This window comes from Haliotis cracherodii, unplaced genomic scaffold (genome assembly GCF_022045235.1).
Source record: "Haliotis cracherodii isolate W230 unplaced genomic scaffold, xgHalCrac1.p SCAF_20, whole genome shotgun sequence".
Lineage (NCBI taxonomy): Eukaryota > Metazoa > Mollusca > Gastropoda > Lepetellida > Haliotidae > Haliotis > Haliotis cracherodii.
The window spans coordinates 7,934,923-7,962,772 of record NW_027266276.1 but is presented as its reverse complement, the minus strand read 5'-3'; the positions used below and the strand labels follow the sequence as shown (position 1 = coordinate 7,962,772).

The window sequence follows — 27,850 nt, the reverse complement described above, 5'->3', positions numbered from 1 at the left end:
GCACGCATGCACGCACGCACGCACACACACAGACACACACACACACACACACACACACACACACACACACACACACACACACACACACACACACATCACATCTTTCTTTCCCCACCATTATGTCTACGTCAGCCATCATGGATCCATGCGCATGCTTTCATACATAATCCATCCTCCCACCATTCCCCAACATCCATCGATCTATAACTATATCCGCCCTCATGTATCGGTATTCGTGCTTTCATACATACATACACACCCCTACCATTCCCCTACATCCATCGCAGTATAACTATGACTATAACCGCCTTCGTGCATCCGCACTTATGTTCACATTGCATTGCATATGCATCGAATTACACGTTTAAAATATCGTAAATATTTTACAACATGTACATATTATATATCAGCAAACAGAGATTATTATAACGCAATAGATTTCAGCCGTCAAAACATCACAGAAAGAGGGGCAGCCTGGAATTTTACAATGGCATCTGAATGCACTAGACGTTCAACTGGTCAGGAGGTGAGAGTTGCGGAAGATTACGGTAAACTTCAGTTACAGATCTCCATTACGAATATCTAAAGTATGAATAAAGATCACAGCTTGCTATGACGTGTACTTCATGCCTGCAGAAATAGCAATGCCCTTAGCTCTAAATTGTATGTCTAAATGCTTATGTAGACAAAGACCAAAATGTATATAGGCATGACCATATTATATTCTACGCAAATATCACCACATTTAAAAACAAAGCTAGATTGAGTCTTTGAAGGGCATTAAGAACTGATACACACAAGGAAAAATATTTATGGATGTCAACGGAGGAACACTGCGTTTCGGAATATATACTTTCTCCTTCATCAGGTGCATATTATTAAATGCTATGAGGCAGAGAACATATATTTGTACCTGTAAGAACAACAAAAGTAAAAAGATAGCAAAGAAGGGAACGCAACAAGGGAAGCCAACAGATAACTGGCATGGCGCTGATTACCCCGCCTCCCGTTTGCCCATTGTCCATTTCCCATTACCAATCATTCATAAGTTAAGTTTTGGCTTTAATTTGTTCATTGATAATGAACCATCAACGTCCATTATCTCCACCCTAAAATATGTAGTTTACTGAGAAAGTGGTATCCAAATATAATGTGTGTTACTGTTGACCACTTTCTTAAAGGCATTGTTGGTTCAAAGCTTTCGGTCATAGAAGCCGTGCCATTTTTCTCTTGTCAGACGTACACAAAGTATACGTCATCTGGACTAACATTTTTGGTTCGGTGGCTGGGTTAGATCGCCAACTTTGTGTTCTGGCGATTGGGTGCCTCTCACAGTGTGGGTTCAAATCCCGGACGGGACTCAACCCATAAAGTACGAGAATCTGTACTTAACTCAGAAAGTGTTATCCCAATTATAACATTTGTTGTCAAGAAAACACAATAAATGTATATTCGGCTTTGGATGGGTAATGATATCACAGACATATACGGATATTGATGATGACTTGGAGGAGCTTCGTAACGCACGTCTTCTCAATTCAGGGATTGGTAAATCCAAATATGTGCTTGCGTGCGTGCGTGCGTGCGTAAATGTGGGCCTGTTGGGTGTTACATAAAACATTCATCTTGAGCGGGATGGTAGTTCGAGTTGGATTAGCATGTTAACTATGTGATCTTCTTTAGGCAGAGAATGCCGCGCATGAATGTATTGATGAAATTCCTAGGTACATTGGGCCTTTTCGTCCCCAGGAATACCCACAGTGGAGACTTCAATGGGGATAGGGTGTACACAATGTGCTACCTGGTAGATTGTGTGTCATCAGACCGGACAACGTTGGTCTTTGACTGATTGTGGCGTAAAACACACTTATTCATTTACTTATATCGGAAATTGAATGTTCATCTTAATTGTTATTGTTGAACATGTAATGTATTTTTAAAGAAATAAAACAGTGACATAATAACTACAACTTTATGTGAGCGCGAGTAGCTTTTTTGGAATGAGATGAATAAGTCTTATAAAGTTGTAAGCTTCTTCACAACCGTGTAACTATGAATTGACTTTATTGGGTAATCAAAAAAGAGATAGGACCTAAAATAGCCAAATTTCATACGATTTCACTTGTCCACCATCTCTGGATGCAAGGCGAAAACATTTCAGCGCGTTTGAAGCCACTGAGAATGCCCCCTGCAGAGTTGAACGAACATTCTGCGGTGGCGCGGCTGAGTTGACCAGAGGCTATCAGCAGTATTTCCTGTCCAGGTTATTTAGGTCAGTTGTTTGTGTGTTTGTTTGTTTGTGTGTGTGTGTGTGTGCGTGCGTGCGTGCGTGCGTGCGTGCGTGCGTGCGTGCGTGTGTGCGTGTTTGCGTGCGTGCGTGCATGTGGGGGTGGGGGCGTGGGGGGGGGGGGCGTGGGGGTGAGATTGGGGGGATAGATGATAGATTTAGCAACAAGTAAGGTCATCTTGAATGGAGGGTATTCGCAGATGGATTAGCATATGAACTATGATTCTCTTTAGGCAGAAAATGAGGATCCACGATGTTGGACCTGGTAGAAGTGTGTTATCAAACCTCACAGCATTGGTTTTTTGACTGACTGTAGCGTCAAAACAAACTCATTCATTTACTTGAACTGAATGTTCACCTTAATTGTTATGGATAGTCACGGAGCCATGATCCAGAGTACAGGGTGTCATTAGATAGAAATAAACTAAGTGATAATAGGATTACCAGAAAAACGGGGTTTTACACACAAGCCAATAAACTTCGCTCATTAACACCAGAGTAAGTCAGTACAAGATTGAAAACTGCCCCATAATTATGTATTACATGCTTGTCGGGTATTGCTACATATTTATGTGAAAACAAAGTTATTAAAATAAAGAGCAAAACTGATGAAAGTTAACAATAAACGTGTATACGTGTTATATCGTCACTGCAAAAATAATGATTGTTTGTCTTTAGTATTAACATTCAAATACGTTATATCTGTATTAGCGATATTGTCTTTGTTCCACCGGTGAGTCAGCGTTAGCCGTACTATCTCGTAGTATAATTGTATTTCTGAAGACATCACGATACAGTTTTTACAATGCATCACGTCTGTACTAGCGCTTGATAACAGCCTTGTGTTTGGGTGTTTCAGTGGTTTAAATCGCTGCTCTTGATAGTGTTGATTAAACTTTGATACTATGAACAATATAATGTTATGTGAGCGGTTGACTTTAGAACGGTAACATACTAATAGTATATAGGATGACATAAACAGAACAATGAGAAGTTCGTCCAGATTAGTGTTTAGGCAACATTTAATAATTAAAATAATTACATTCAACAACTCCCCTTTTAAGTCCATTTTCCTGACTTATAAGTAAATGCAAGAACAATCGGCCGGAATACAATGTAAAGTTCTTCAACAACTCATCTTGGAATCTCCCATATCACTGGGGATCTTCTTCAATTTAAATGGAGTTACTCGTTACGATTCCGAACCTTCACGTGTCTGTGTTTATGAACCATTGTCAAATAGTGGTGACATTAAATCTAGGAAACGCGAAATCGCGCATGCACAGAACGGAAAATTTGGTCAAGGCATTAAGTAATCCGCATGCGCAGAACGATTGATTTCAGTACTTCCGCTAAGCGCTTCGAGTGCAGCGTCAAACGCGGGCCTGTAATCTAACACGCGGGGACTGACCAATGAAATCTGAGAAGTAGAAATACCGGTAGACGCTGTTGCTTGATTGACATTGTCAATCAAGAAAGGGAGGAGCTTAACGCTATCGTTCTCTCCCAGTAAATTCCGATGTCAAATAACGACGTTATTTGGACGGAAAAACGATGGTTTGAAAAGGTCCAAATAACGTCGTTTTTCCGTCCAATGACCATATACAGAAAAACACGACGTTTTCGTGTTTGCAGTGAGATGTGCATGTTTTAGGTGGCGTTGAGGGTATACTGAACACGACCTGATGGTTGACTGGTGTAGATGTGCATTTTTTAGGTGGTGTTGAGAGTATACTGTACTAAGCCCCGATGGTTGCCTGGTGTAGATGTGCATGTTTTAGGTGGCGTTGAGGGTATACTGAACACGACCTGATGGTTGACTGGTGTAGATGTGCATGTCTTAGGTGGCGTTGAGAGTATACTGAACACGACCTGATGGTTGCCTGGTGTAGATGTGCATGTTTCAGGTGGTGTTGAGAGTATACTGAACTAGGCCCCGATGGTTGCCTGGTATAGATGTGCATGTTTTCAGGTAGTGTCGAGAGTATGATAAAGGGGTCAATTTTACGAGCGGGTGACATAATAAGAATAAATATGTTTATCTTCTTTGATAGGCATTTAGAAGTTGGAGTACTAAGTAAGGATAGGAATTTATGGATGAACAACTTCTTTATTACAATTAAGAGCGACGTTTCGGTGTAGGTTCTAACACCGTTATCAAACAAGTGATTTACAGAGTGTGGCTGGCAAGTATATATACAAGTATTTCCTTTCCAGCTGCTTTTCAGGTGGGCCCGTGAAACGAAAATATAAAAAATGGTCTTTTGGTTGCCCAGAACAGTTAGATATGTTTCAGGCGGTGTTGACCTTATACTTAACACGCCACAATGAGGGCCTGATGTAGATATGTTTGTTTCAGGTGGAACTGGCTAATGTGTTGACTGATGTCTACTACGCCGGCAGTATCATCTCCCTCACCTTCCTTATCATCACCCTCTTCATCTTCTGCTACTTCAGGTAACAATCCATTAAATATAATATGATGCAATATATTTGAAAATCAATTATTGAAATTTGCTTGTTTCGCAAAACTCATGACATTGCATGTTTTGGACGACACATTTGTTTTACGTGTCACTCAAAACTAACTTTGAAGCAATGGTAGCCCAGTGGTGTACGTACGTTGTCACGACTTACCGTACAGAGTTGCGTCACTTCATTGTGTCAGGATCCGCTGTTCGTGGGAAATGCTTTGATTATGATCCACTTACTTACACCATGAGTAAACAGAAACTGAAGTTCATTGTTCAAAGGGAAACAAACTAATGGTTACATTTAACACCCGGTCGCGACATGCTACTTATAAGACGGACATGCCTATTCTCTTACGCGAACACCTGGTGTCATCAAGGAAATTTTATAGTTATTTCCGTGTTCGTCGCTCCTGTTTGGGTTGACTTCAGGACTATAAATACTACCAGGGCAATGAAGAGTTTGATCTGCTGAGTCGTAAAACTGTCACCAAAAATCACTCTCTCAGAAACTGCTCAAACCATTTGCGAAAGGTGAGGTGAGGTGAAAAAGGGTTTAACGTCGCGTCCAAGATTATTGCACTTATATAGCGACGTGCATGCACGTGTGTGTGTGGCTGTTCGTACTAGTCCGGACTGATGCCGATTTATAGTGCTAGCTCACTGAGATACCATGCCGCAGTTTAAAATGAATACCCCACTCAGACACAGTATACTGACTCCGAGACGACCAGTCCTTGTTTTAGCCCCTTAATGCCGAGTGCCAGACAGGGTAACAACAAGTACCATCTTTTGGTATGACGCGGCCGGGGATCGAGCCACGGACCTTCCGGTCTCCGGGCGGACGCTCTACCACTAGACCACGGAGGCGTTTTTTTTCGAAAGGAAACTAGCCTTCGTGTCAACCTTAAATATCATTACTTGTGTTGTATCATTTTATGTCAACTGTATATTGTCCCATACGTGCACGATATCATTATAGAATTATTAAAACACAGAGTAACAGAAACGGCCTTGTGTAATTAAGTCTACTTTTCTGTCCAACAACCTTGTTGAATGTATCCGTTTGGTAATTAATGAGAGTAATAACGAATAAAATCGCAGTCTGGAATCCGATCTGACCTTCCTTGTCTGTTAAGTTGCCGTATACATTTCAAGACACGGGTAATTCTATATCACACACGCCCTTGTCCGGAAGCATTAGAAGTACCTGATACAGTAACTCTTGTACGAGTTCCTGCTTTTAATGTACTCAATGCCTTTTACCAGAACTCCAGCCGAGATGACCCTCCCTATGGTTATTATACGACTAAGTACTTAATTGCTAATGTTTGTTTGTTTGTGTGTTGTATGCAATATTCTAGCTATATGGCGGCGGTCTGTAAATAATCGAGTCTGGACCAGACAATACAGTGATTGAGCATCGATCCACGCAATTGGGATACGATGACATGCATCAACCAAGTCAGCGGGCCTGACATCCCGATCCCGTTAGTCGCCTTTTACAACAAGCAGTCGCTTTTCAAATTGCTAATGAGTTGGCTGAGGCTAAAATATAGAGAGGCTTTACAAAGTACGAACTGATACAGTCGTGCGCATCATACTGAATGTAACTACCAAACGGAATTCAGGATTAAAGTATATGTACATATAGTATAGTATATATAGGGAAGGAGGGATGGTGGGGTGGGGTGGGTTTGGGGGGGGGGGGGGGGGGTGTAAAAGCTGCCGCCCGTAATACATATGGGTGCCTTGTAATGTCTGTCATGAACCATTAAAAATTTCGCGTTCTAAGAGCATATCATCTTCAAAGTATCGTCTTTTTCACTTCCATACAGAAAGTTTGTTTTGACGTTATTGTTCATTGTAGTGTAACTGCCTCTGTGATTGTGATTCTGTCGGCTATAGGAAGGTCGGTGGTTCGATCCCCTGACAGCGTCATGCCAAAAGAGGTAAAATAATGGTTCTTCATGGCGCTCGTCATCAATAGAATAAACAGACTATGTAGTCTCTCTTCGCTGTCGGGGTACTATTGTCGTTGGTCGAATTTTAGATTCTCTACTATTGCAGTTCTTGATTTGATAGAGGTGAAGTGAAATGGGGTTTTACGTCGCGTCCAAGATTATTGCACTGTAAAGCGACGTGCATGCACGTGTATGTGTGTGTGGCTGCTTGTACTAGTCCGGACTGATGCAGATTTATAGTGCTAGCCCACTGAGATACCATGCCGCTGTTTAACATGAATACCCCACTCAGACACAGTATACTGACTCCTAGTCGACCGGTTCTTCTTTAAGCCCCCTAATGCCGAGCGCCAGGGTAAACAACAAATACCATTTTTAACATCTTGTGAGAAAGGAACTCTCATCAGATCCTGACACGACAAAGGTACGCAACTCTGCCTTTCGAATCACGCTGGGGGCGGTGGGGTAGCCTAGTGGTTGAAGCGTTCGCTCGTCACACCGAAGACCCGGGTCCCACTCCCGACATGGGTACAATGTGTGAAGCCAATTTCTGGTGTCCCCCGCCGTATTATTGCTGGGATGTTGCTAAAAGCGGCGTAAAACCATACTCACACACTCGCATCACGCTGCTTTTACAGGAAGACTGGGTCATCATTGCCCTCCTTACACTAAGCTTCCGTGACATTAGGGAAATACTGTTTCAACCGTCTGCACCAACTTGACTCCTCATCTTTCTGTTTATGTGTTTCAGGTCGCTACAGTGCAGCCGTATCTCCATCCATAAGAACCTCGTGGTGTCATTCATCTTCCGCTTCACGCTCATTCTCATCCTGCTCGTGCCCTATGTGTCAGACAGGAATTACCCGACTTACAGAGACGTGGTAGGTCACAGTTGTGCTGCCATGTGTGTGGACCAGACAAGGTACATATCTGACCACCGTATTTGTAACGCCCGCTCTTGTCACTACATCAGACCCGTGAAGATCTGGGTTAGAATAGGTCTCCAGCAACCCATAGATGCCGTGAAAGGCGACTATGCTTGTCGTAAGAGGTGACTAACAGGATCGGGTGGTCAGGTTTACTGACTTGGTTGATGCATGTTATCGATCCCAATTGCGTGGATCGATGCTCATGATGTCAATCACTGGATTGTCTGGTCGATTATTTACAGACCGCCTTTACATAGCTGGAATATTGCTGAGTTCGGCGTTAAACAAAAAAACAACCAAACAAACAAATAAAATACGTGGAACTCTACAAAGGTGATTCTCGGTATGTATACATTTGCGTGTGCGTCCATGAGTTCGTGCATGTCTTCATGCTTGAACGCGTGAGTGTGGTGGGTGTGAAGGGGGATGCTGGGTTTGTTGAGAGGTCATCTACTACATGTAGATGGCAGTATCGTATTGTCAGCATGTTTATGCTGTGATAATGTCAACATCCTCAGACGTGTATATGAACTATACGTGTGGTCGCTTCACGTATAGTAGACATCTATTTATAGGGATACTAATATACTAAGGTATCTTAACCATTGTACTTCAACTACCTTTCGCGGAACGTAGACCAAGGAGGCTGGGTGGGACACACACACACACACACACACACACACACACACACACACACACACACACACACGCAAAAACACACACACACGCAAAAACACACACACACGCAAAAACACACACACATACACACGCAAAAACACACACACACTCTCTCTCTCTCTCACACACACACACACACACACAAACACACACACACATATATACACACACACATATACACACGCAAAAACACACACACATACACACGCAAACACACACACACACACACACACACACATACACATACACACACACATACACACGCAAAAACACACACACATGCACACAGAAACACCTTTTTTAAGCATTCTGACAATTTATGTGAGTTTATGTGTGTTTTTATTTGATCACGTGTACTTTCAGTCCACTAACGTATTTGTTGATATGCTGCCAAGACCAAACTAATACGGCTCTTCAGAGCACATTGTGGCGCAGTTTGCTTGCATTTAAACCATTTTGGTAACAGTGCTGTTCTTGCGGTTGAGGGGCGGTCGGGTAGCCTAGTGGTTAAAGCGTTCGATCGTCACGCCGAAGACCCGGGTTCGAATCCCGACATGGGTACAATGTGTGAAGCCCATTTGTGGTGTCCCCCGCCGTGATATTGCTGGAATATTGCTAAAAGCGGCGTAAAACCAAACTCACTCACTCACTCACTCTTGCGGTTGAGTCAGGGCCAGTAATGCACTGGCTATTTTGAATGTGTTTTTAGACAAATAAAACTGACACAACGACAGGTTTATGTGCAAGATTACGGTGATATTATAGATCAACAATAAAATGTTCTATGTTGGTGAAATCACTCGAATCTGTTACTTCCCGAAGAAGAAACAACTCGCCACGGGTCTCATTGATTCTTTTTCTAGGATCAACAGATTCTGATGATTTCTCCATTATTTATTTCAAGCTTTTATTAACTTGTGTTCACAAATTACATAATCCATTTCAAAAGATCTGTCACAGCAATTGTAATAAATATGTCTGTTTGTTTGTTGTTTAACGCCGCACTCAGCGATATTCCAGTTATATGACGGCGGTATGTAAATAAATTAGTCTCAACCGGACAATCCAGTGTTTGACAGCATCAGCATCAATCCACGCAATTGGGATCTATGACATGCATCAACCAAGTCAGCGACTCTGACCACCCGATAGTCGCCTCTTACGACAAGCATTGTCGCCTTTTACAGCAATCATGGGTTGCTGAAGACCTTTTCTACTCCGGATCTTCACGGGTCTGTAATAAGTAATAGAGTTTAAGAGACATTGAGTTCTAGGAATACACCCATCAAAAGTAGATGTAATACACGACATTGTTCATATGAGCTAGTGTAAATGAAAAATATTTATCTAACCTTTTTAATATGAAAACGAGGACATATAACAAACCTAGTTGCCTCTCGGTTAAAGGGGATACGGTTGGCCCAGCAGTCCTTTAAGGAGCCGTTGTTCTCCGTTCAGAGTTGGCGTGCCAGAATCGATGTTGGAGGGTTCGAATCCGTGATTATAATTCTTGTTGGCAGTTTTTATGAAATTATTAACTTTACAAACTCTATAAACTTTCTTTTCAAGTGAGCACCTCGTTTCACCTTTGGCATTCATTGTGTTCACGCTGTTGTAAATCACAATACTAGCTAATACGGCTTCCCTCAAGTTCAGCAATCAGTTCAGTGAGATCCTCTGATGGTTAATCCTTCGATATCATAGGTCATTTTATGTTATAAAGACTGTCTACAAGCGTCAATAAATCTCCACAAGTCACCCGATTTCATTCCTGCTATATCGTGCATCAAAGACTTGAGGTCTAATTGATATTCGATCTGTGACCTTGATCAATCAAACAAAATGTCAATTAAGAAAATCTCCTCTTCAGTGTCAGGCCGTGCAAGGGTATTGTAGTCCATGTCGCCGTCTCCTCTTTCATCTGACTTGTATGAATTGTCAACATATGTCCCAGTGTCTATATTTATTGCCTAACAACGGAATGGATATAAGACAAAACCGTCGTAGGTGGAATGGATTCTGAGAAGATTCCAGACAAGTATTGATCGAATTGTCCAATATGAGAACAGGACGTTTGGAAAAGGGTAGACACACGGTAGATTTACACCTTTGTAAATTAGTTCCCACCTTCGTAAACAGAATGCATACTCTGCATATATCTCCGCTGTGATGAGCTTCAGTCTCAACTGACATGGGCCCAGAGCAAAGACCGAAAGACCATCCAACAGCGTTTATTTGTCCTTAAAGTTCATGTTATGTTTTTCTTTTTCCGTACCTTTTATCAGAAGTTGTAGTATTGAATTCTTCTTTCATTTCAAAGTGTTTGTTCACGGAATCATGCAATTTGATGTATAAATAGAGACCACTGTTTGTGTCAGGTGCAGCAATGAGATTGGCTAGCGCATTCGTGACCAACTCGTGTTATTCCGGGACAAGCCGAATAGCGACTCGTGCCCCTCTCATGGCCATTTTTGCGACCGGGTTCCGTCTTAGCGCAAACGGGCATACCTAAAACAATTGTCAATTCGTGCATAATGGTTCACATATATTACATATATTTCAGATGCAATTTAAAGCACCTCTGGACATGCGGAATTATACAGTATGATTGAACACATTCAACTATGTCTTGGATATATTTTTAGATGTAAGACATATGTAAAATCAAAAATTATTACTGAGGGATTCTTTGATGAACAACTTGAAATCATACGCGCATTCTGATTGGTTTGTCGTATTTTCGCACATAACATTCATCGATAGGGGGACGAGTCTTCTTGCAGGTTACGGAAAGGGGCGAGTGGTGACGAATGTGACTAGCGAGGAAACACTGTTTGCTTCGAAACCCTGAGAATCGCAAACTGTAGGCCACGACCCTATTCGAACTATTTCTAGTCGACCTGCTCCATTTACACGACGAGCAAATCGAATGCTGAAAGCTCAACAGAACATGCGATAGTGGGTGGATGAGTTTGGTATAACGCCCCTTTGAATAGCATTCCATTTGTATCACAGCGTGTCAGCTTAATGTGGGGAAAAATCCAGAAGTGATGTATGTCTCAGAAGTTTACCACTTTCGTGAGACCCACGAGCACGGGTATGGTGCTGAGAAACCTAGAACAAATCGGGAATAACCGTGATTCGAACCCACGATCATAGGTTTCTGGCGTGCCCAAGGGCCGCAACTCTGCTCAGCGAACAGTGGTACCGCAGACGACTGGGTCACCCTTGCCCCAGAACATGCGACAACGGAAACGATCAGAAATAAATAAATCAATTCCAAGTGATTCCTTGGCCCCTTCATACTAGCTAAGCAATCTGTTTTTCATTGCTGGTTCCATAAACATAAAATGAGTTAGATCATGGCCACTAACGGAATACTTTTTCCTGATTGGCTGATAATAGACGGGGCGGGGTTAGTGTTAGATTATTGCGCTGATTGATGTCACTGTTTTTGTACTGTAGCCTACAGTTTTTAGTGTAAATAATTAAATAATCAGCGTGTGAAGTTATTCTTGACTTAATTATGTATTCTAATAATTAATATTACGCTGTACCCTGTTGTTGTCAGGAGAAAAGCCAGATCGTCAAGGTGAAATAATTTTGACGGATACGAGAACGTTATATATCAATATTATTTAGCAATGTAACATCTTATTCACAAACAAGGAAGATTGGCGTCTATATTGTATCTTTATTCTGTGTCAACATAAGCTACAAAACTCTTTCCATATTTATAAGAAATCTACAGCTAAATTGCACGATTCCAACTGCTTGTGTTATGAATTATGAATTATCAATAGTCATACTCAGGATAAATTTGTATAGCGAAACGGACGAGTCATCTAGTGATGACGGAGTTTGCCTGAATCCTATTAGTAAGATAATGAAGATAATGAAGATCCGGGGTAGAACAGGTCTTCAGCAACCCATGCTTGCCGTAAAAGGTTGCTATGCTTGTCGTAAGAGGCGACTAACGGGATCGGGTGGTCAGGCTCGCTGAATTGGTTGAAGCATGTCATCGATCCCAATTGCGTGGATCGATGCCAATGATGTCAATCACTGGATTGTCTGGTCCAGATTCGATTATTTACAGACCGCCGTCATATAGCTGGAATATTGTTGAGTGCGGCGTAAAACAAGAAACCAAACCAGAATCAATAGTGATGACACCAGGTGTTCGCCAAAAGTTGAGGGTATCCACCCTCGACGGTGGCACCCGTCACAGACACTTGCAAATACAGGGTAAGACACGGGAACATATGGTACCAATCCAAAGAGGCATTTGCATCGGACTATTTTGATCAGTGATGCGTCCGTTTTGACAAAGTCAACAATCCAAATACCGTTTTTGTTAATTGGTCTACAGGGATATAGCAAGGATATAAAAAAATTACAAATATTATATATGATATTGGGACCATTTATTAAAAGTTTGTAGAGCCATTGTAACTGTATGTTGTTTGCTCGAAAGAATGAAATAACAATCTCTAATCTCTAAACACTCAAAAGTGTCCGATTTAGTTGATTTTCTCAATCACAAGCCAAAGAGTATTTTAGTCCACAAATGTGAGTTAAGAGCGCCGTATTTGCAAATCAAGTGATAAAAAAAATCATAAATATCTTCAAATTGTTGTACCCGATGGAAAGGTTAGTTTTAAAATGTCATCAATTACGCATAAAAGACTTGCGTTTTATTATTTAAAACTTCATCTCTTTCGACCTTAATATATGCCATCAATGGTGATGATGTCCTAAAACTATGTAATTAATCGTTTTAAAGATTGTTAGATCTAAATGCGTTCTTGCTGGGATGAACATAAGAACCGTACGTGTGATGCATTGGGCAGAACAGTTTCTAGATTCATATCAGAACGCCAAGACTGCGTTAAAATAAACGTTAATTTCAAACGCCAGGGAATAGACTCGAATTCTCGAAATTATTCTCCGAAACAGATGCCAATGGGTGTAAAATGCAAAAACATGTCTTCGTTAAAACTGAATGCTAGTAATATGCAAGACTAGTTGTTGGTTGTCGTTAACTATTTCAAATCAAAGCTGTTGCTTTCCGTTCCAACAAATTGTTCGGCGCAATGGAGGGGGAAAATCGAGTCTTAAGTCTTTACTAGCATGGTGTCACTAGTCCTGGACTCTGTTTTTTTAAACGAGGTGAAATGGGGTTCAAGGTCGCGTTCAAAATTATAGCGACGTTCATTCACGTGTGTGTGTGGCTGAACGTGTATGTACTGGTCCGGATTATTGACAGCTTTTTCGTGCTTGCCCCCTGAGATACCATGCCACAGTTTAACATGAATACCCCACTCATACACAGTATACAGACTCCGAGCTGGACAGTCCTTGTTTTGTGCCCTTAATGCCTAGCGCCAGGGTAACAACAAGTTGCATTTTCAACATCTTTTGATATCTATCTATCTCTATCTACTAGGCTATGGAGGTCTTATTGTTTTGGATTGCAAAATAACTACCATCTTACATATCTTTGTTTCAACGGAGATCACAACTGGCAGTGTCTATCAATTTTCTCGTCAGAAGTGAACTCTCGTAATAGCTATATAATTATCATTCATAACTTTTAAGAAGTTTCAACTGCTGATGTAAAGTACATTACTATTTTTTCTTTCTGATCTTTTTTTACTTGGCTGCAATGTGATTTGGTCTTCAATTGAAAGCTAATGTGGTTATGTCATCGTAATGACAGATCAATTAAATAAAGGCTGCGGTCTTACCGTTTCACTCTGGGACGAAGTGTCCTTAATCATATCTAATATGACGGCAAACTGTTCTGATTGAAAGTAGGCCAGACAACTTCAGATTGAACTCATACTATTCATAAATAAAATGGTCATAATAATATTATTCATTTGAAGAGAGAGACGTTTTTATCAAAGGTTTCGGAATGATTATTCCTTTTTAAAGAAGAAAATTCCGAAATGAGGTTTATTTGCGGTGTTAATTTTAATGATTTTCCTCTGATGAAAGTCGAAATTGATAAATGAAACTATATGGAAACAAGGAAGAAACATGAATTGGTTCGTTCAGTGTTCACCTTTCATATGCCCTTGTCATCAAAATGTTTTCATGAGTTTGAAAATTATTTAAATGCAAAGTATACTTTTTAGGGAGAGATATAAAAATATTGTGACAATGAAGGAAAGAAATTCTGCATTTTCCTATCGTTTCTATCTTGAGATACTTGCTTCTTACTGTTTTTTAAAATAATCACCCAAAACAAATTTGCAGGTTCATTTATACGCGTTTCATGTTTCGAGTATTTGTTTGTATTTGATGCCCGGAGTTCCATATTAACACCCGCGAATCTAAAATCAAATGATGCATATCGACGTTAATGTTAATGGTTAATTTTCGACTGCGTAATTGCCATACGATTGACTCTATTTTATGGGAGTTAGCACTTCCGCTGTCGTTTAAGTTGTTAAACTATGGGAGTTAGCGATACCACTGTCGTTAAGTCTATGTTAAACTATGGGAGTTAGCAATACCACTGTCGTTTAGTCTATGTTAAACTATGGGAGTTAGCGATACCACTGTCGTTTAGTCTATGTTAAACTATGGGAGTTAGCACTAACACTGTCGTTTAGTGTATGTTAAACTATCGGAGTTAGCACTACCACTGTCGTTTAGTCTATGTTAAACTATGGGAGTTAGCACTACCACTGTCGTTTAGTCTGTGTTAAACTATGGGAGTTAGCAATACCACTGTCGTTTAGTCTGTGTTAAACTATGGGAGTTAGCAATACCACTGTCGTTTAGTCTATGTTAAACTATAGGAGTTAGCAATACCACTGTCGTTTAGTCTATGTTAAACTATGGGGGTTAGTACTACCACTGTCGTTTAGTCTATGTTACGGTTGTTATAGGTCTATAGTTCAACACTGTTTCAAGACTATCGTAACGCTTCGAACGGGTGGATCGGGTCCTGATGTCCTTTATATATTCAGTATATTTAAAAATCACCCAATCCAATGGTGTCATCTCACAGTAAGTCCACTACAAATGCCATTTGTAATTTGAAAATATCATGTACATGTAAGTTGAAGTTTATGTTTCATTTCAATTTTATTTCTGATCCAACATCAAACTAAATTCTCCTTTAATACACTTGGCCTGTTATTAAAAGGTTCATACGGAAATATTTTTCACTTAAACATTATACTTCACTGCTTCATAATATATGTCTGATGTCTTGAATTCTGTTCTGATATGTAAGTATTAATGGCACTTCGCCAAGAAATACTGTCACAAATGTCTGGAATCATACGTTACCATAGTAATAATGGTGCCATTTATATTGCGCATATTTCCTTCCACACAGGGGAATGCTCAAAGCCCTATTATTACCCCTGTTACTGGATCGTCGTGCACTAAGGGTTCATTCTAAGCTCCCTGGGGAGTATACAACCCAAGCTGCCTGTTAGGCGGTAGAAGGTTAACAACCATCCTACCGGGTACCCATTCATTGCTGGGTGAACAGGGTCACATTTCGAACAAAGTCACTTGCCCTAGGAGACGCCACATGTGTTACATGGGCTTCTATGTGGGGCAGGACCAAAGCACAAGAAATTCTCATGTGCCAAGCTGTCGAAAAGCGGTCACCCATCCAAGACTGTTTGGTTGATCGGTTTGTTGTTTTACGCCGCACTCAGCAATATTCCAGCTATATGACGGCGGTCTGTAAATACGACTGGACCAGACAATCAAGTGATTGATAGCATGAGCATCGAGCCACGCAATTGGGATCGATGACGCATCAACCATGTCAGCGAGCCTGAACACCCGATCCTGTTAGTCGCCTCTTACGACAAGTAGAGTCGCCTTTTACGGCAAGCATGGGTTGCTGAAGACCTATTCTACCCCGAATCTTCACGGGTACACCCATCCAAGGACTCTCCGCCACAGACTTTGTTGAACTTCACCTGATTGTGCTGTGCTCATGACCACCGTAGTAAACATGCATCGTCGTTTGGATAAAACGTTATCTTTGACAGGCGGGTTTAATGTGTCGTAATTTCCCTGTCAATGATACAAGTTTTGGACTTTGTGATGACTTCGGCTGTACGATTCTTTTGTTGAATATTTTGTGAATCTATTCGTGTACAGTAAACTACGGTTATAACGAATTCGAAGGGGCCACTATATACCTCTATATACAGCCTTTAACACATGCCTTTAATCAGTTCATTGAGCAAATGGCCGGGACAAAAACAGTTCGTTATATCCGCCTGTTCGTTATAAACGTAGTTTATTGTACGTGTATTAGAATTGTAACATACCAGACACATATGTTGCCCAGTGATTAATGTGAATTATAAATTTCATGGCTTGTAAATGAACTGGTATCAATCATCTCTTAATTTGTTTATTGTAACGCCATTTTAGGACATCGTCACCACTAACAATACATACGTTAACGACACATTTACGTTACGACTGATAAGGTGTGCATACAATTGACATCATTTGCAAGATAGGGCGTTTGCTGCCTACGGGCAAGTAAGGGAAATTCTTCAAGTTACAGCAGGGAGACAAGGAAGCTGTAGAGATGGCTGGGCGCGATACGTTACGAGCATCTCATTCATACGTTACAACATCGGGTTGTTTGGTTAGTTGGTTGCTTGGTTTGTTGTTTAATGCTGCACTCAGCGATATTCCAGCTATATGATGGGGGTCTGTAAATAATCGAGTCTGGACCAGACAATCCAGTGATATATCATGAGCATCGATCGATGACATGCTTCAACCAAATCAGCGTGCCTGACCATCCGATCCCGTAAGTCGCCTCTTACGACAAGCATGGGTTGCTGAAGACCTATTCTAACCCGGATCTTCACAGGTCACAACATCCGGAATTACATAATATGGTGTGACTATAATATGGGGTGAGTTTTATATCGCGGCGTGTCAGATTAATGCTGGAGGAAACCCGAAGTGATGCAGGTCTCAGACGTTTACCACTTTGGTGAAACCCACGAGCAAGGGTATGGTGCTGACAAACCTAGAAACATAATCGGGCGAACCGGGATTCGAACCCACAATCAGAGATTTCTGGTGTGCCCAAGGGAAGCAACTCTGCACAGCGAATCGCGGCGTCTAAGACGACTGGACCACCCGTGCCCCCTCCATGTGATTAGAGGGAAGGAAATGTGAATATGTGTTGTTGTAGTTGTGAATAGATTGGTGACAGTTTTCTCCATGATTTTTTGTTGGTAATTCAGATGTTAAGGTTCTTTTTGCATTATTTATATATATACTAGTATATACTCCCAAATATCTAGCTCGTGACATTCGTTTGCATGATAGTATATCTTATATTTTTATTGGTATTGTTATTACGGGTAATAACTTCTTTATGATATATACACATAGTAACAAAGCTACTTGCTGCCCCCTTAAAGCTGAATAACCTGGTGGGGAACATGACATATTACACATATACAAATGTAGCCAGTTACAGTTCAGTGCATATCTGTGAAACCACTTATGACAACATTAAGCAGGAACTGCTGGACTTGCCAGCTGTTATATGGGAGTGGGTACAAGGTGATGTTTTATACAATTTGTTTTGTTGTTTAACGCCGCACTCAGCAATATTCCAGCTATATGACGGCGGTCTGTAAATACTCGAGTGTGGACCAGACAATCCAGTTATTGACAGCATGAGCATCGATCCACACAATTGGGATCGATGTCATACATCAACCAAGTTAGCAAGTTATACAATACGCTAAAGGAGTTGATCAGTTTGATATGTCATTTTTACAATCTAAACTGAAAGTACAGTAAACTACGGCTATAACGAACTCAAAGGGACCACAAATTTTATTTCTTTATACCGCAGTTCGTTATAAGCATATAAAGAGCATTAAAACAGCAAATTGTCGAGACAAAAAAGTAAGTTCGTTATATCCGTCAGTTCGTAAGAAGCGTGTTCGTTATAAACGTTGTTTACTGCATAATCTTTATCAGTCACTTCATAAGGGGTGAAACACACTGATATTGAAATATTGATCAAAACAGAATGTTTACAAAGCATGATGTCCTGTAACAATATGGATCAAAATAAGCACACTGTTCAATTCTGAAAATACTAAAACATATTATATTATATTGATAATGAGTATCATCCATCTTGTCAATATGTAAATGGTAAGGTACATACGTTATCAAAGACATATTTTTTTATGTTCCTAACCAAAAAAATTGTTTCGTTAATGTCAGACATTTGTTTTTGTTTGTTGTGTGTGTGTGTGTGTGTGTGTGTGTGTGTGTGTGTGTGTGTGTGTGTGTGTGTGTGTGTGTGTGTGTGTGTGTGTGTGTGTGTGTGTAATAATTCACCAAAACTTTGTTTCCTTTTAATAGTCCTTGCTGTTTAATCATGCGTTATCACATCGGAAAATAATAACGGAACTTTTCGTTATTGAAGTAATCAATACCAATTTACGATTTTGAAAATGTGGACATATACTCAATTGAAATATTCAAAGTTTTAAAAACTGAAAATAATTTAAAACTTAACGGCGCCATTTGAACAGTGTTTAATGTGGTGTGAAAATTAGCGTAAGCATTTTTCATTTATTTAATTTAAGGAAACGTTGGTATTTCCCAAGAATAATAGTTTGTTGTTGATCTTCGGAACACTGCTGTACATCTGAAACACAAATGATACTTCTAAAATATACAAACCGACAACCTTATCAAATTAAGTCACAACACAATTTTAAATTTTCATATATGGACACTTCAGTTGAGGAACGTTTATTTTGAAGAGTAAGGTAAAAGCAAACGGCCCGCGATCCCGATTACGATCGGCCCGAATATGTCGAACGGTCGTGATATAGGGAGGTTCCTTCCGAGCAATAGAGTATATGTATAGGGTTGCGATTGTAGGGACATTTGCTTTAGCAAGTACAAAAAATGACAAAAATCAATTCAATAACAAAACACCCCACCATCGTGATCCGGGCGCGAACACCTCGCGCAGCGTCCGCGATCTAACAAAAATGTAAAAGTGTTTGAATGTGTCTGTTGTTTTCGGTTGCAGCGCTGGCTCTGTAACGTGCTTATGGCACTACAGTGGTACTCTGTTCTGGCAACGTTCTCCTGGATGTTGGTTGAAGGCATATTTCTACACAACCGACTTGTCGTATACGTCTTCAGATCGGATGCTCCATTCAAACTGTTCTACTTCATCGGATGGGGTAAGCCATTTTCAAACTCGTCTCTCATACAATTGAGGTAAATATCTCGAAGTTTGTTTGTTTGCTTGTTGTTTAACGCAGCGATATTCCAGCAATATGACGGAGGTATCTCGACGTAATCGGGAATTGCGACTGTGCAAGAAATGGCTCTCGTAAATTCTGCGAAATAATCCCGATTGCTCCGATTTATTATTTATCATTTCCATGTCTAATCACCTTTTTTGGCTAGAGTTAGCGAGTGGTTAGGGATGAGAGCCTCGCCTAAGAACCGCCCAATACAGAATGTTTTCACTTGTTCGTTTGTTGTTTACACGGCACTCAGCAATATTCCACCTATGTGACGGGGTCTTAAACAATCGAGTCTGGGCCAGACAATCCAGTGATTGACATCATGAGAATCAATCAACGCAAATGAGATACGATGTCATGCATCAACAAAGTCAGCGAGTCTGACCACCCGATCCCGTTGGGTCGCCTCTTATGACAGGCATAGTTTCCTTTTACGGCAAGCATGGGTTGCTGAAGACCTATTCTACCCCGAATCTCCACAAGCCCAGTTCAAAATGAATATGGTATTAGGTGTCAGCAAAGTTGTAAGTTCGTCCCTTCTTCCCCCCGACACAATAATGAGAAAATAACATATATATATATATATATTTCTCCAATTTTTCAAGGCCCAACACGTTCATTCATTAAACGGGTACCTTAACAGTGAATATGTTAGGTTCAACGCCGATTTGAACAGTATTCAAGTTATATCACAGTTATAGACAGCTGACTAAGAGAGGAATGCCTATGTTGATGCAGGCTCAGGATTAACTTAAGTTTGGTGAGCATGGATATAGTGCTGACAGACCAAGCCTCATAATTGTGGCGAATCTGAGATTCGAACTCACGATCCGCGGATCCTGGAACGGCTAATCGACGCAACTATGCTAAGCAACTACTGACGTTTTAGAACACTGGATTATCCCCAATGCCCCTCGTGCAGAATAGTGAAAGTTTAGGTCAAACGCTTTCTAGTACGGTCATCGTTCTCGTTGTCTTTGGCCTTCGTCCCTTGTCCGGCACTTAGCACTGACCTTACCTACAGCGTATTCCCGTTATATGTGCTACAAGTACCCCTTGTCTCCAACAATGTAGATATTTTATGTTCAAAATCTCGAAATGCCCGCCGAACATGTGTGGAGAATCTTCATGCAAACCTCATCTGATACAAAACATTGGCCATATTGTTTTAAGATGGTTCCGGGTGTTCATAACATCCTTCTTTAAAATGGAATATGGTTGTTTTTAAAACACGAAGTGGTTGTCACGGGAGTTATATAATATAGGGCGTGAAAAATCAATTGAATTGGTGGATGATCATAACATCTAACTTACAATGAAGTTACAGTTTGAAAACAGTTTCCAATGTTCAACGAGTACAGACTTAAGCTTCAGGTATATTGATGATCTGTTGTCGTTCAATAACCATCAAATGGCCAATTCCCTTCCACTGATTTACCCACCTGAACTAGAAATAAAGGAGACCAGTGAGACTGCCTCAGATTTAAGCATAAAGATTCAGAGTGTCACAACACTCTCCACAAGACTGTATGAGAAGAGAGATGACTTCAACTTTCCAATACACAACTTTCCGTTTATGCCGATCAATATTCCAGCAGCGCCAACGTTTGGTGTCTTCGTTTCACAACTTTTGAGGTACAATCGAGCATGCTCTTTCTTCGAAGATTGAAAAGAGCATCATACGACTTTTGCTCAAAAGTCGTACAATCGACTGCTTTTGACATCGACAGATTTCTTCTGAATATCGAAAGGTTTTGTCTCTTATATTTAAATTAGAAGGACATGAGGATTAGACAAACAATCCGTGGTTTCTGGTTACGTGGTTATAGGACGTTCATGTTCGTGAGTGAGTGAGTCAGTGAGTTGGGTTTTACGCCGCTTTTAATAGTATTCCAGTTATATCACGGCGTGTCAGCTTAATGTGGGAGGAAAGCCCGAAGTGATGCAGGTCTCAGACGTTTACCACTTCGGTGAAACCAACGAGCACGGGTATGGTGCTGACATACCTAGAAACATAATTGGGGCGAACCGGGATTCCAACCCACAATCATAGGTTTCTGGCGTGCCCAAGGGACGCAACTCTGCACAGCGAATCGCGGCGCCTTAGACGACTGGGCCACCCTCACCCCCATGTTCGTATTGACGAACAACTATCGTTTTATTTTCGCGAATATTAAATAGAAACATAACGAAGCATTTTCTGATAGAATTTCAAAGGAATCAAAACTCAATTTGAATGTTGCAGATGCATTTTCCAGTCATGGATGGCAATTTAAATCCGAAGACTACTGTGCCAAAGCATGCTAGCGATTCTAAACACACGGTCGGTCTTCTTAAGCGGCACAATGCTACACCTATGTCACAAGACACTATGGTGTAATTTGAAAACAAAAGATGCAGCAAACCCACGCGAAATATTGTTCTGTGACATCGATCTTGCGACAAGGTTGCAGGGATCATTTGTCCTCAAACATCGTCTCTACAAGCTCAGAGTTGTTACCATGATATTCAGAGTTTTTAATAACTAATTACCAAAACCTGCCTGCAGGGAGGTACCTTTTCACAAGTAGCAGTTCAATACATTTATGTTGTCTTCAAACCGCCTCATCTGTTGCATACTTAGATCTATCAAGCTTCAGAGTGATTAAACAGTACCCACACGTCTGTATGCAAGAGGGATGACTTCAACTTTCCCATTATGACAGGCAATATTACAGCAGCTCTCGGCTTTTGGTGTCTACATTTCACAACTCTTGAAGTACAAACGAGCATAACCTTTATACAAAGGTTTAAAGAGAATCACACCACTACAACCATCAAGGCCTTGGTAAAACTTTCAAAAAGAATTGTGGTAAGCATGTGGACAAGCGTGAGGCTTCCTTGAAAATGTGATGTATAATGCGTTGACGTTTTGTCGTAATTATAATTTCTTATTGTCGATTCGGCAACAGTTGTTAAACAACATGGACAACAACCAAAACAACAACAACAACCCCCCCCCAAAAAAAATAAAAATAATAATAAAATAAATAAATAAATAAATAAATAAAATAAATAAATAAATAAATAAATAAATAAATAAATAAATAAATAAATAAATAAATAAATAAATAAATAAATAAATAAATAAATAATTAGATAAATAAAAAAAATAAAAAAATATCAAACAAACAAAAAAACAAAAAAACGAAAAAAAAAAACTAAATCAAAATCAAAATATATCAAAGTCTATCAATTAATAAAATAAGCGTTAATACAATACAAAAATCAAAGTAGACACAATAAAAATATACAGCAGCACCCCCACATATATATATTGTATCAAAGCAAAAGAATGTACTCTTACTCACAAATGACAATTATTTCAGTGTTACAATTATTAAAAAATATTTTATTCCAATTTATTGGCTTAATTTTTAGTAGTTGCTTTGATGGGTCCAGTAGTGCCGTTTTCGTCTGACATACAAGTCCCTTATCCTAAAGTACAAACCACTCCATCCTTCTCTATATTTGAGACCTTGACCACTGGATAGATTGCAGTCATATCTGTATGCTTCACTTCAACACTGACACAGTGACACGACCACCAAGTCTTGGATGACACATGTCTGTCACAGACACCACACTGTTCCATCATTTGTTCTTGAAGCTGAAACCGACTCTACTTCTAAGAATCTACCATTGATTTTGTGTTCCCTCTCTGAATGCACTTCCCCTTATCATTACCGAAACGTCCCATGTCACATCACCGGTAACTCACTACACAACACTCTAATATCCTGATCTACTTTCCTCTTACAGAGATTTTAAATTGTGGTTCTACCCAACCAGCAGTACATCCGCTTTCAGTGTGTCCACCATGTCATCCCAAGACGTACAAGTATGTCAAATGGCAACCACAAGCTTGTGTGAAATAGCTTTTTGACGAGATGAAGCAGTTTCGTCTTACCCTTAATACTCTTTTAAGTATGCGACTTGCAACATACCATGTAATCAAATTGGGTCGAATGGGAAGTAAGATTCATTGAATTATTCGGCCCTGTGTAATCTCATTCAACTAAGCACGTCTCATGACATAGATTCCACATGCTGGTGGCATTTACGTGTAATTTCCCTCAACTATGTTGGATGTAATACATTTTATACATCTCGCGCGGCAGTAGCTGTAAGATGTCCACACGGGGCGACGGGGCTAAAGAACCTTTCATATGAGATATGGTTTTCATTAAGGGAAATGTGATTGAACTCCGGTTTGTAATCCTCGATTTCCTTTTCCCTAGACTCTGCACACTCTGCTGTGTGCCACGTCTCTCAGAACTCGATAAATACAGACTTAGGACATTAACGACTTAGTCACATAAGTACCTTTATTAATTCATTTGAGGACGACAGAGGCGCAATGTTAAACTAAATAGGATTCAGTACTTTGTCAGAACGGTGCATTTGCTGTAATCATCGTATTTCCTTAAAACTTTTAGGATGAGTGAATTGTGTTTTACGCCGCTTTAACAATCTTCTGCTTTATGGGGTAAGGTGAGGTGAGGTGAAATGGGGTTTAACGTCGCGTCCAAGATTATTGCACTTATATAGCGACGTGATGCACGTGTGTGTGTGGGGGTGGCTGTTTGTACTAGTCCGGACTGATGCCGATTTATAGTGCTAGCACACTGAGATCTCATGCCGTAGTTTAACATGAATACCCCACTCAGACACAGTATACTGACTCCGAGTCGACCAGTCCTTGTTTTAGCCCCTTAATGCCGAGCGCCAGACAGGATAACAACAAGTACCATCTTTTAACGTTTTTGGTATGGCGCGGCCCTGGATCGAACCCCGGACCTTCCGCTCTCCCGGCGGACGCTCTGCCACTAGACCTGCTTTATGACGGCTAGAGGACACTACATATGCGTCATACAGTGTACCCATGTGAAGAATCAAACCCGGATTGAATAGCCAGCACGTAATCCTCTAGCCTACCCTGCCGCTTCCTCAAGATGATTTACACCTTGAATTCTTAAGACCTCATAAACACCTAAAGTAAATACTGAAAAATATATAACTTTTAGAAGAAATAATCAGACTTTATACAAGGCAAGTTTGTCTAAGAGTGAGTGAGTGAGTTTGGTTTAACGCCGCTTTTAACAGTTTTCCAGTTATATAACGGCGTGTCAGCTTAATGTGGGAGGAAAGCCCCAAGTGATGCAGGTCTCAGACGTTTACCACTTCGGTGAAACCCACGAGCACGGGTATGGTGCTGACAAACCTAGAAACATAATCGGGGCGAACCGGGATTCGAACCCACATTCATAGGTTTCTGGCATGCCCAAGGGACGCAACTCTGCACAGCGAATCGCGGCGCCTTAGACGACTGGGCCACCCGTGCCCCCTGCTTGTCTAAGAGGTGACGGGTATCTTAAAACTGTATATAGAAAGTTTAACGTGTAAGCATTTGATTCAACTGCTATTTAATCTGGATAGCGAATCGGCTATTTCGAGCAGAGATCTTACAGATACATGTTCCGTTAGCAGTACGAAGTCTTCCTGTAACCTGAAGTACCATTCTAAAAACGTATATTCTATAAGCTATAAGCCCTAAACAAGGCTGTCGAAGCATCTTGAGAAAAACGGTTATAATGTATCCAGTCTACTTTCGACAATGTTTCCAACACACGTCGAATAAAACAGGTGACGAAGTATCGGCCATTATCCTCTTTTTAACACTCCGATATGTCGATTATCGATCTTGTCTCTGTAATGGTTCTTCTTACTGGCTAATTCAAACTTATTGCAGTAATTGATTGATAGTGTGTAATGATTTTCCAACTGATGCGTGAAAATAATTTGTTAGAGTGTTGATCGCGACAATAACCTGGAGTTATCGCCCCGCTAGTTTAACCTGTTATGGCTACGTGCGCTGAAGAGGCTACTTACGCTTTCTGGCTGTGTCTCGTCTATTTAGTGAAGATTCAGCGACCTTTGGAAACGGATATCCAATTTTCAGACCCGTCTTTTCGAGTTGATTTGTTTAGTACATTAAGCGGCATTACTACAAGCGGAACACGGTGCAGACAGCGATGCGATGAAAGGGACGAGTGCATGCATAGTTTGATTAATTATGCTACATTGCTGGTCTTCTGGCTTTGACTTCAAGATTACTGGACTTATATAGTGAAGCGCAAGTTTTGAAACCTCGTGGCCAAAATAGCAGGGGACGCTTTACTTTTTGACCAGATTTATACACCAAGGTGGCACACAGTGCACGCTGCAGACAGTAGTATTATAGTTACATAGCGGTTAAATAGTTAAATATAATAGTACTGTTGTATGCAGGCCTTAAAACATAAACGATTTTGGTATATTTTATACAAACCATGTCGTGTAGGTGCGGGCGTGCGGGCATGTGTGCGTGTATGTTTCTGCTTGCACAGGTATTTTATGGTGCTAGCCCACTGAGATACCATCCCGCTATTTGACATGGATACTCCACAGCAAACTGACTCCGACCCGGCCAGTCCTTGTTTTACCCTTACCAGGCAGTAAAAGTAGACCGCACCGGTCCTTCTTTTAGCCCCCTAATGCAGAGCGCCAGGGTAACAACAAGTACCATTCTTAACATCTCATTATATTGATTCCGATCCGACCAGTCCTCGTTTACTCCCGTTAATGACGAGCGCAAGGCAGGGTAGCAAGGCCAGGTAGTCACAAGTTCCATCTTTTAACGTATTTTGGTATGACGCAGTCGAACCGACCATCCGCTATCCGGGCGGGCGCACTCTCCACAGACCAGGGAGGCGGTGAGAGTTGCAGCATCACAGGTTAATACAAGCGACAAAGCTTTTTCCATAATCATAAGAAATTCCCGCTGAAAGTAGACAGAGTCTTTGTACGATTCCGACCATGTGAGAGCATGTCTCCATGGATGTGTAAAACAGTGATGATACCAGGTGTTCGCGAAAAGGTGAGCATATCCTGCCCCACCAGTTGCACCCGTCACAAACACATGCAAAGGCAATTCAATTGTTCATCTGAAGAATCATAGAAATGAAGAAATGGCCTCCACATGTCTACCATAAAACTTTTTAAAAAAGCCTCACTAAGGCCTTGAATGTTGTAACCCTGATCCAAAAACTTTTGAGCAAGAGTCGTATACCAAAGAAAGAAAGAGGGTGCTCGATTGTATCTCAATAGTTGTGAAATGTAAACAACAAAGGCTGAAGCTGGAATATTGATCGACATAAAGTGAAAGTTGACACTTGGAAAGTTGAAGTCATCCCCCTTGTCATACTGTTTTGTCACTCTGAATCTTCATACATAGATCGGGGCGGTCGGGTAGCCTAGTGGTTAAAGCGTTCGCTCGTCACGCTGAAGACCCAGGTTCATGTCCCGACATGGGTACAATGTGTGAAGCCCATTTCCGGTGTCCCCTGCCGTGATATTGCTGGAATATTGCTTAAAGCGGCGTAAAACCATACTCACTCACTCACTCATACATAGATCTAAATATAAACGAGATGAGGCGCTTTCACTGGTTATATATATCAGTGGAAGGGAATTGGCTCTTTGTCCTTTATTGAACGATATCAAATAATCGATTGACCTAAAAGCTTAAGTTAAGCTGTTTGGCTATATTCCCTTGTTTTGAACTTGCCAATCCGCACAGAAATTTTGACTCGTATGAATCAAGAAACAGATCAGCAAGGAGGGAGTACAACTAGTGCCCATGGCGATACCGACTTCTTCACTGAACGTTCTATCCCCAATTGTTTTCATCAAGAAACTTCAGATAATTTTTACTTTGATTAACGATTCTACTTTCATTTTCTGACTGTCCTGATCATATTCACACCGCGTGGATCAAAGGAATGAAGTTTTCCTTTAACGTCGCGTGGCCTTGTGATGTAAAATGATGAAAAATCAAATGTTTTGTCATATTTGAAGTTGGTTCGTTTCTGAGATTGCAAAAAACAACAGGCAAATCCTTTGCGCTTTGAGAATCAACATGGTGTTTATACCATGTGTCTCAACTAGTTGAATATAAAGAAAGTTCTTCCTTGGTTGTATTGAGAATTATGGATAATCGTTAAAACATGGCATGTGCTGGTACATTAGCTGTACCCCTAATGCATCTCTCTTCGAGCATTTGGAGCTTTGTAATCCAGTACATAAGAAGAATGGACATGTCTTTAGGTGTTAGTGATTCGTAGTTTTGGAAGAT

The 27,850-nt window shown here is 40.7% G+C and overlaps 1 protein-coding gene across 2 annotated transcripts in view; it reads left to right on the top strand.

Moving 5' to 3' along the window:
• Nucleotides 1–27,850, top strand: part of LOC139470225 (corticotropin-releasing factor receptor 1-like) — a 176,703-nt gene that overhangs the window by 122,234 nt on the left and 26,619 nt on the right. For both annotated transcript variants that reach the window (XM_071252545.1, XM_071252544.1), the window contains exons 5-7: nucleotides 4,647–4,744; nucleotides 7,474–7,603; nucleotides 19,410–19,566. In XM_071252545.1, coding sequence (XP_071108646.1) covers nucleotides 4,647–4,744; nucleotides 7,474–7,603; nucleotides 19,410–19,566 — 385 coding nt within the window. The remainder of the gene's footprint in view (nucleotides 1–4,646; nucleotides 4,745–7,473; nucleotides 7,604–19,409; nucleotides 19,567–27,850) is intronic.